General features: G+C 44.8%; 1 protein-coding gene across 1 annotated transcript; it reads right to left on the reverse strand.

The window, feature by feature from the left end:
• Positions 1-5,091: 5,091 nt before the first annotated feature.
• LOC102534089 (olfactory receptor 2S2-like) lies at positions 5,092-9,846 on the reverse strand. Its single transcript, XM_015238936.1, is given in 4 exon segments — positions 5,092-5,345; positions 5,348-6,058; positions 8,331-8,413; positions 9,785-9,846. Coding segments are annotated over 4 exon segments (1,110 nt in total).
• Positions 9,847-10,049: the final 203 nt, after the last annotated feature.

Genomic DNA, 10,049 nt, shown 5'->3' on the forward strand with positions numbered 1-10,049 from the left:
TGATTTTAATGGGAAAAATTAGAATACATTTCATCCTGACCCAAGATACCCTAAACAGTATTCACAGATAGAAAAATATATTAATTAAACAATGAAAACAAGTATGTAACAAATGGCAATTAGAAAGTAAATGGAATTTATATGTAAAATGTAATATAATGAAGTTTACAGTACTTTCCAAGGGAGGAAGAAAAACTTGATAGTGGGAGGGGCTGGTGGAGAAGGGGTTCTTTGGAAGGTGCAGTCTGCTTTCTGCTCTATTTTCTTCAACAGTAATTCAACATTTTGGGAGTTCATGATAATCTTGTGATTAAACTGCGCTATAAATAAAATCATAGCACAGAAAATACCTCTAGGGTAAAATAAAAATAAATCCACAAGTTCTTCAAAACATGTAAAAAATAGTGGACGTGCTATTAACAATAGCCAAGACATGGAAGTAACTAACCTAAATGTCCATCAACAGATGATTGGATAAAGAAGTTGTGATGTGTATACACACATGCACACACACACCACACACGCACACAATGGAATACTACTCAGCCATAAAAAGAATGAAATAATGCCATTTGCAGCAACAGGGATGGACCTGGAGATTATCATACTAGGGGAAATAAGTTAGGCAGAGAAAGACAGATACCATATGATATTACATATATGTGGAATCTAAAAAAAATGACACAAATGAACTTATTTACAAAACAAAAGGACTCACAGACATGGAAAACACACTTATGGTTACCAAAGGGGATAGGGGAGTGGGAAGGGATAAATGAGGAGTTTGGGATTAGCAGATACAAACCAGTATATACGGAATAGGTAAACAGCAAGGTCCTAAAGTATAGCATGGGGACCTATATTCAGTAGCTTGTAATAACCTATAATGAAAAAGTATATATATATGAATAACTGAATCACTCTGCTGTACACCAGAAACTAACACAACATTGTAAATCAACTATACTTCAATTAAAAAAAAAGTCCATGTGCACAGCCCACTAAAAGTCACAGGAGATGCTGCCTCTTCATTCCTATTGCTTGGCAGTATATGTGGCAGACAGTTCCTATTTTTTCTGTATGATATTGTCCAACTAGAAACTGCTGTGCTGAGTAGTAAGTTGGTGAATGTGTCTGTGCCTGAAACAATAAAGTCACAGTATTCCTTCTTGTAGCATATGTCATTGGGTGAAAACATTGTCATTCTGAAAAAAATAAAATAAATGAATAAATAAAAGGAGTCACTGTCTGAAAAGTGGTATAACCTTTCCAGGCCTTAATGGCTGCAAGTCCTTACTGAACTGTCATGTGGAGTAGGTGTGGAGCTGAGCAGGGACAGGTCAGGAATCTCTTTATAGGCATCTTACACTTGGTAACCCCAACCCAACTACACTTGTTTCCTAGAACAAGCAGTGAGCTAAGTCCTTGTGAGGCCTGGCGAGAAGCCGAAACTGCAGACGAAACTGTGACATCTAGCCTTTTTACTAGGGCCCAGGGCCTAAAATCCCTCCTGTGTTTACTTTCAGCTATACTTGTGGGACACAGGGTGTGTGTCCCCTCACCGGGAGAAAGAACAGGAGAATTCACCTGTACCTGCTTGCTTGCTTCCCCCAGCTGGGTCTGTGCTCGTTCTTACCCATCTCTGGGCCCCACTGGAAGCCGAGGTAAGTGCTGCTGGAGCTGAAAGGCATAGGGTGTTGGAGTTGGATTCGAATCCTGACATTTCCTTCTCTGAACACTTTCATGTCTCTCTTATTCACTTCCCCTCTCTTTCCCTCAAAACCTTCCTGTGACCTTGCATTCTCCTCAAGTTGCATGATACTGTGTTTTTTCTTGGCCAACTTCTTTCTGTACAAGTGTTTAATTTGCTATCTTATCAGAAAGACTTTATGTGCTGGACTTGAAGCTCCTGGAATGCTCTTGGCATGTTTTTGTTTCTCTTGCGGTTCACTTATGTTAGGAGACTTGTTTTTCTAGGTCCTGTTTGTTGTTCTGTCTGGCTGCTAGCTGCCCTGCTCCTGGCGCACTTTAGGTTGCTGCATCCTGAGAGTGGGGCAGGTGCGGTAGTCATCTCTCGTGAATTAGGGTGTGAGACCTCAGGCAGTTGTGAGTCCTTTAACAGGCCCCAAGCTGCCAAGGCTAGTAAAGCCTGGGGCATCCCCTGCTCAGGGCCAAGGAGACCTTGGGCTCTTCCAGCAACCCTGACATGGAAGCCACAGCCTTGCCCTTCTGTGGCCAGGAATCACCCAACCTGACTCTTAGCTACCACAGTGTTTCTTTCCTTTCCTACCCCAACACCCTGGTGCTTGTCTCCAGGACCTCCTGGTACAGAGGAGTAAAATTCCTCCACTGCTACATCTTTTGGGACCTCACCATAGCCAGGGCATTGCCCATGGCCTTTGAGCCTCAGCAGTTGCTTGTTCTAGGAAATAAGAGTAGCTGGGTTGAGGTTGGGTCGTGAAGCACCATGGATTCTACAGAACAAACTGCCATTTTCCCAGAATCATCCTCACCTAGAGGAGGATTCTCAGCTAGAATCTTTAGGATTTTAAATTTACGTTTTAATCTTTGATTCCTCTGGAATTTGTGTTGGTGTTTGGGGAGGAGCCTTATGGAACTACGACCCAAAACAATGAGCCTGGTTATAAGAATGCGGAAAGAAGCAGGACATTGTAACCAGCTGCTACTGCTCAAGGGCATTTTGGGGCAACACAGCCAGGAACTGGAAGCAAATTGGACGGAGCAAGTCCTTGTTTCTACCTGTCCCACCAAATAATTTATCCATTCTATTCATTTTCATTTGGGGGATATTAGAAATGAGTTCCTATATGGTGTGGTATCATAACAATACTTTTTCAGAAAGACTGATGATGCCAGTCAATGAAAAGGCAAGGAATGTGTAACTGGAGCGGGGTTGGCCTTTGTTCTTAGAGAAAACAGTTTATGTGATTGCTGACTTAAAAATACATCAAGATCATGTAACTTGCAACATAAAAGGATAGGACTGCCATTACTCAGAGGAAAAGAAAGGGAGTAGAGGACAGCCTACCAAGAAGGTGGGGTTGTTCAAAGTGTTTCTCTATGTCAGTCTGATCAAGCAGTGCTGTTGTTATTCCCAAGGTACTTTCAGAAATATCACAGTCTTTCTTTTGCTAAAATAAGAGATGATGCTCTAGACACAGTTCAGTAGCTGCCAGGTGAGTACTGTTGATTAATTTTGGCACAGGAGGAAGGGCTGGGGTGGGTTAGGCTGGAGGGGAATAGACTTGGGAGTAGAAGAATTACCTTCATATGTCAAAAGGGAGCAGATTAGGTGCATTTCATGTAGAGGCGCAAAGCTGAGTTAGGACTGGAAGGTGGAAGCTACTGGAAGATATATTTCAGCATAATTCAAGAAAGAATTTGCTGGTAGGGCTGAATAAAACAGCTAGAATCCGGAAGTAATGAATTCTTTGTCAAGGGAGGTGTCCAAGCAGGTGATGGATAACTGAGGTCAGGGATATTGGAGGGGAGCTCCGCGCATCATGTAGCTAAGGTTGAACAAGAAGAAGGCCTCTGAAGCTTCCTCTAAGGATGATAGTACATGGCTCCGCAAGTGTCTGAAGTTTGCTAGAGTGGCCACTAGATGTCACTCTTGTATATTTGCAAGAGCTAGATTGTTCTCTGGCTGATGCAAAGTAGAAATCAGGAACATGACTGACAAACAAAGTGAAATTTTATCAACACAATGTGCATCATTATCTTGTGCAATTCATTTTTAATAAATATAAGAAAACTTAAATATCACTTGAAGCAAAAATTCCCAGGATTTACTGTATTCTTAAAATTGGATTCACTTTCTAAATTCTCTTTTAAGTTATTCTTCCAGAATTCTCAGCATTTAATATAACTTGCCATAAAACTGCTTCTGTTCATCCACTGCCATCCATTTTCTGTGTCTGTTGTTCCAAATAGCAACTATGTCTCACTTTTTTCCACGTGACACATAGCACTGTGTAGCACTCATAATAATACTTCTGACAATATCTTACATTACTGTGATGCTTACTATTTATAGAGCACTCATTTATAGTGTCTCATGAAATCCATGTAAAATAAAATGGTTAGGTTTTTAAAATCTGAAGAAACAGGCTGAGTGATGGTAAGCAATCTGTCCAAGGTCATAAGTAAGAAATACTTCCCACTTTTATTGTGCTGAACTATGGAGACTCACGAAATGCTACAGACTATATCTCCTGATCATTCACATGCACTTGAGCATATTAAAGGCTCTGAGAATTCCCAGAGCAGAGAAACCTGTCAAACATTAGCCCCCAACCCCAAAGTCTACAAACATACTTAGCCACTATCTATTTCTATCTGTCTATTTACCTATCATGTATCTTTTTTTTTTTTCCAGAATGTGAGTTATCTAACAGAATACTAGCTTTTTGATTAGGAATTGCTGTAAGTGATGAGTGTCAAATTCAAACTCTACTCTGTCTTTTCTTTTTTTATTGAAGTACCATAATTTAATTTAATTTACTAGCAGTGTTTCAGAATGTGCCAAGTATCAAGAAAAAAAGCCTCAATTTTTTTCATAGCTCAAAAGAAATTCAGCTTATCAAAATCGATTATTCCCACCCCAAATCTTTCTATGTGGTCAACCTTCTTTGTCTCTTCTTAGCATTTCAGACATCTGAAACTAATAAACAGAAGTCCAAGATGAAAATCTCCACTTCCTCCTTGTTCCCCTGAGTCTCCTGGTGATTCCAGTTGGGGTGGCCACCTCGCTTCTCTGTACTGACTCTGCAGTTTAGACACAATATGGGCCATTAGGCTTGCTCTCAGTTTCCTGTGTTGTTGGTTCTAGCATGTGTTCAGCGTATCTTCATCATTTAATTAGAGTATTTATTTTCTGGCATCTGTTGAAGCTGTCAGACATATGGCCAAAACTCAGGAAATACACTCTGAGAAGTTAAATATCCCTTGAAAATGGACTTAAGGGCAAGAGATTGTTCCAGTTAAGTTGACTTGGCTTTTGAATGACAGCTGAAATGACTGAAGTCCTTACTTCCATGGGGATGAGAAACACTGAAAGCTCCTTCTACATCACTGACTGAAGTATTTCTGAGCCACCAGGTACCTCAGGGCAGCCTTCACATCCTTGTTCCTGAGGCTGTAGATGATGGGGTTGAGTATGGGGGTCACAACCCCGTAGAAGAGGGAGATGAGCTTGTCTGAAAAATCCTCTTTGTCTGCCCCCAGGGAGTCCTTAGACTTGGGTTTCCCATACATGAAAAACAAGGTTCCATAGTATATTATCACCACAGTGAGGTGGGCAGAGCAGGTGGAGAAGGCCTTTCTTCTCCCTCAGCTGAGGGGATCCTCAGGATGGTAGCAATGATGAATATATAGGAGACAGAGATGAACAGCACAGGGACCCCCAGGAAGATCACATTGGTCACCCCCATGCTGATCACATTGATGGAGATGTCAGCACATGCCAACTTCAGGACAGCCAGAATCTCACAGGTGAAGTGGTTGATGACATTGTCCCCACAGAAGGGCAGCTGAATTGCCAAGGATGTGTGTACCAGAGAAGCAATACCACCAATAGCCCAGGAGCCAGCAGCCATGGGCACGTAGGCAGCCTTGCTCATGACCACAGGGTACCTCAGGGGGTTGCAGATGGCCACGTAGCGGTCAAATGCCATCGTGCCCAGAAGCACACACTCTGTCCCCGCCATGGCGAAGGAGAGGAACATCTGTACGGCACAGCCTGAGAAGGAGATGGTTTTCCTGGGATTGAGGAAGCCATCCAGGACCAGAGGCACCGAGGAGGTTGTATAGCAGATGTCGAGGAAGGAGAGGTTCCCCAGGAAGAAGTACATGGGCGTGTGCAGGCGGAAGTCAGACACGGTCACCAGGACGAGGACCCCGTTGCCCAGCAGGATCATCAGGTACATCAGCAGGATGAGCACAAAGAACGTTTTCTCCAGCTTCGGGTGGGCTGAGAGGCCCAGAAGAATGAACCCCAGCACTGGAGAGGTCTGATTAGCTTTTTCCGTGTAATATCCTGTCTGTCATGAGCAAAGTACAAAAGCAGCACATCAGGCTTTCTTAAGAAGAGTCCCAGGCATCTGGTACATGGTCAAGTCCTGCTGCATAACAGGAGAGAGTGTGTGTCTTAGAGAAAAATGACCACAAGAGACAGTAGGTGTCCTCAGCTCTTAGATGAGAGAAGGTCAGAGCTGGAGCAGAGCTTTCAGTGGGCCAGGATTGGGTGAGAGTGTCCAGCAGTCTCACTATGTGAGGGGTTTTTCTCGTGTTGCTGCATCCTCTCATTGCCCATCAAAGCAGCAGAGGCCTGGAGAGGGAAGTGACCTGTTCAGGTCTTCTAAGTTGGTGACAGAGACCGGACTTGAACCCAGAAGAGCTGATCCCCAGCCAAGGAGAGCTTTTCCTCTGTCTTATGTTTAATGGCTGGAAAATGCTATGAATAATTTCTCTTTAATGTAAATATACAGAAATTTGATTTCATCTGAGTTTTCTTAGATTCTCAGGGAGGAAAATCCTCAAGCTGATCCAATTCTTAGAAGCAGCAAATTTTAAAGCCTTCTTAAATTTTGATTACATTTGGAAGGAACTTGTATAAAAGTGTTAATCCACTTCCAGAGAGAAGCAAGCCCAGTTAAAGGCTCAGCCATACTGAGGATGACTTTTCCAGTCTGCCCACCATCAGTGACACAAACTTGACTGTCATCAGCACTGGGATCTGCCTATTTTAATACAGATTGACAGCAGTATACGAGGAGGTTCCTATATGGGGAGGAACTTTATGACGTCAACACAAGTATTGACTGGAGTGATTGAACCTTGCTCTGGGATGACAGCTGTGCAGCTTACTGACCAGTTGACTCAATGATTAATAACCATACACACTACAGTTAACAGATGGGAGACCATACAGCATCAACTTCTAACCTCATCTCACTGGGATATTGGTGAAATTTATAGCTTGGAGGTAACTTAGGAATTTTTTTTTCTTTGTCCTTTTATGCTTGTATTTTATTCTTGTGTAATATTCCGGCTCTCTGACCCCATCCTTGTGTTCCATACAGGCAACTAGCTTATAGGGAGACCTATGTGCCTTTGTGTAGAGGGTTTCTAGTCTTTTAGCTGCAATCGCTCAGACTCTAAATCCAGAATCCTCATTGATAATATTTCTCTAGCTCTTTCTTAATTGCAGTGGGGCATGTGTGTAGGAGTGGGTGGACGATGGAGGATGGGTGGTTAATACTAATGAGCATCTACTCTGTACCATATTTTTTGAAACATCCCATGGAGAAGATATTGTCATTCAAGGTTTATGGAGGAAGTCACCAAAGCTCAGAGGAGCAAAAGGTTTTGCTCTGTAGGGTGGAATGACAGAGCTAGGGTTAAATTGCAGGCCCCAATTCTGAGTTCTTTTCACCAAATAGCTGCCCCGGCACGTGAGGGTGTTCCTGTTTGCTCAGCGCAAGCCCACCCTGGGTGCCCCGCCATGAACTCCTGCCCCAGCGGATCTCATTCCTCCCAGTGGCTCTCCCAGCCCCTCCAGGAAATGAAAAGTAAACATTACAGTCAGTGTCACAAACAAAATTCAATAGTGACAAGGACATGCTGTACTTACAGAAGCCAAGGAAGGTGGCTACTGTTAGAGAAGCCTTCTGTCCACTGCCCTCAGACAGAACTTCGCACACAGAAGCCCCTGCCCATGAATAATGTGGTGTGGGCATGAGTGAGGTCCAGGGATTTGACCTGTGTGAGAGCTGCATCCGTGGAAGTCTTAGTGCCTATCATATGAAAGGTGCTAAATGAAAGTTGGTTTAATTGGGACAGACTGAACATCTAGGAAGACCTTGCACATTGAGACCAGAGCTGTGGGACCTGCCCCTGCCCGTGACATGGATCTTCTATGTCGCTTGAGCAAGTCCCTTCTCCTCCCAAGGCCTCAGTTTCCCCACTTGCATTATGAGAAGGCTGAATTTGGTGCTTCTCTGGGCATCCTGACTCTCGTGGACTGCCCTGTGCAGGGAGGCAGCAGTCCTTGGTGAAGGTGGCTGCCCACTCCTTCGGGTGGGGGGAGTGGGTATATGTGTTTGTGTTTGTGTGTGTGTGTGTGTGAAGAGGAGATCTGAATGCCTAGTTTCCCATCAAGGAATGGTCACCAGGAAGTGCTGTGTCAGGTTTTGGAAGGGACTCAGAAGGGAAGAAAACAGAGCTCTGACTCCCACAGCCCATGAAAGGAGTGGGGAGGCCAGGCAGGAGCAAGGAGAGGAAGGGAAGCTTTCACTCTGTGCCCGTACCTGTAGGTGTGGCTTCCGGCTTGTCCCAAAGGCCTGGTCTTGCTGTGGTCCTGTCCCTGCCTGTCTCTGGAGCCATCAGGCAGCTGAGGAATGGGAGGCAGCTCAGTGTGGTCAAGAGACCCTTACACTCTCATACAGCTTTTCTGAGGAGCTGTTTGCCTCGAAAGAGGGAAAACTTGAAAAACCTGCATATCCATCACCTCAGCAGTTCCAGCTCTGAGAAATAATTGTACAGAATCCATGAGAGTGGAGGGCCAGTATCTTGCAGTAAAGGCTCTTACCACAGCAGTATTTGTGAGCAAAAAATGGGAAAAATCACCATCCACTAATAAATGCCTAAGTAAATTATGCCATTTCATATAATGGAATGACATGGACATTATGTTTGTAATTTTTTGTACTATAATATTATTCCACTATAATGATAAATGAGAAGGGAGAATACGAAATTGTACACACCATTACGATCTCAATTAGGTAGATGATATGCATGGATAGAAGTGACTGAAAGGAAATTACAGCAAAATCAGTGGTTTTGTACCTCTTTGTACCTCTTTAGTATGACCAAATTTTCTCTTAATACAATAGGCACAAGTTACTTTGTGGTCAGTGGGTAAAAATCTTAGTATTTATCAAAGGAAAGTGAGAAAAATGGGAAGAACTAGCCACAGAGTGGGAACCACATGGACTAGCCTTGAGGCCCACCAGTCTGCTCACCCTCTGACCCAGAGGAAGCCCCATTCTTCTGAGAAATCTCTGCAGGAGGGGCTGGGGACCCCTCCCGCTCCCCTCCCTGGCTCCTCGTGAGGATGGAGCAGCAGGGCAGGGGCTGGGTCAGTGGTGAGCACTGGAGAGCGTGAGGGCCCGCCTGGCATTTACCTGGTTGCTGCTCCCTGCTGTGGCACCAGCCATGGGATGGTGTCTCGGAGCAGAGGGAGGGCTAGGCGGAAAGTCTGTATTCAGGAAATGCTCTACAGAAGGCATGGCCGCCACCTCTGTCCCCGCCACAGCCCAGCTCTCCCCACCTGATTCCTGCTTGTGGCCGCTGTTCTGAGTCCCCTGATACCAGACACAATCCTCAACTGCTCACTGAACGCCGGGGTGAGAGCCTGGATACCAGAGTAATACCCAGACACTCCCCTGCCTGACTTCCTTTACCTCTGAGACCCTCTTTCTTCTTTTTCCTCCTAAGTCCTTGTGGGAACTTTAGCCTCTTGTTGCTGTTTCCTTCCTCCCAGCTTTGTCGATGAGCCCTGGGCATCTCTGCTACAGACTCTTCATGTAGAGAACCTCTCATCTTGGTCTGAGGCCCAGGAATCCCAAGGGCCTATTTCTCCAACAGTGAAGAGAGTCCTCAAGCTGCAGCCATGGACTCCTACGGGGACCCTTTAGTCCCAGAAGCAATTTAAAGTTTGGAATGTAAAATGTGCACAGGGTGCAGGGGCCCAGCCTACCTGGGGGCTCCAGGGACCACATCCTCCCAACCCATCACAATTAGAGACAGTGACAGGGACATGGCCAACTGGAGGCGGCGAGGGGAGCACAGCAGATGCTGGCCTCCTCCTGAGCCTTTCCTGGCGTCTCAGAGAAGCCAGTGTTTGCTTCAGGGACAGAGCACCTTGTCCCCAAGTTGAAAGACTAGACACCCAGAATGGAGAGGCAGGACAGATGTCTAACAGCAGCAGCCACTGCAGAATTAGCTGCATTCATTGAGGCTCC

This window comes from Vicugna pacos, chromosome 4 (genome assembly GCF_048564905.1).
Source record: "Vicugna pacos chromosome 4, VicPac4, whole genome shotgun sequence".
In the NCBI taxonomy this organism is placed as follows: Eukaryota; Metazoa; Chordata; class Mammalia; order Artiodactyla; family Camelidae; genus Vicugna; species Vicugna pacos.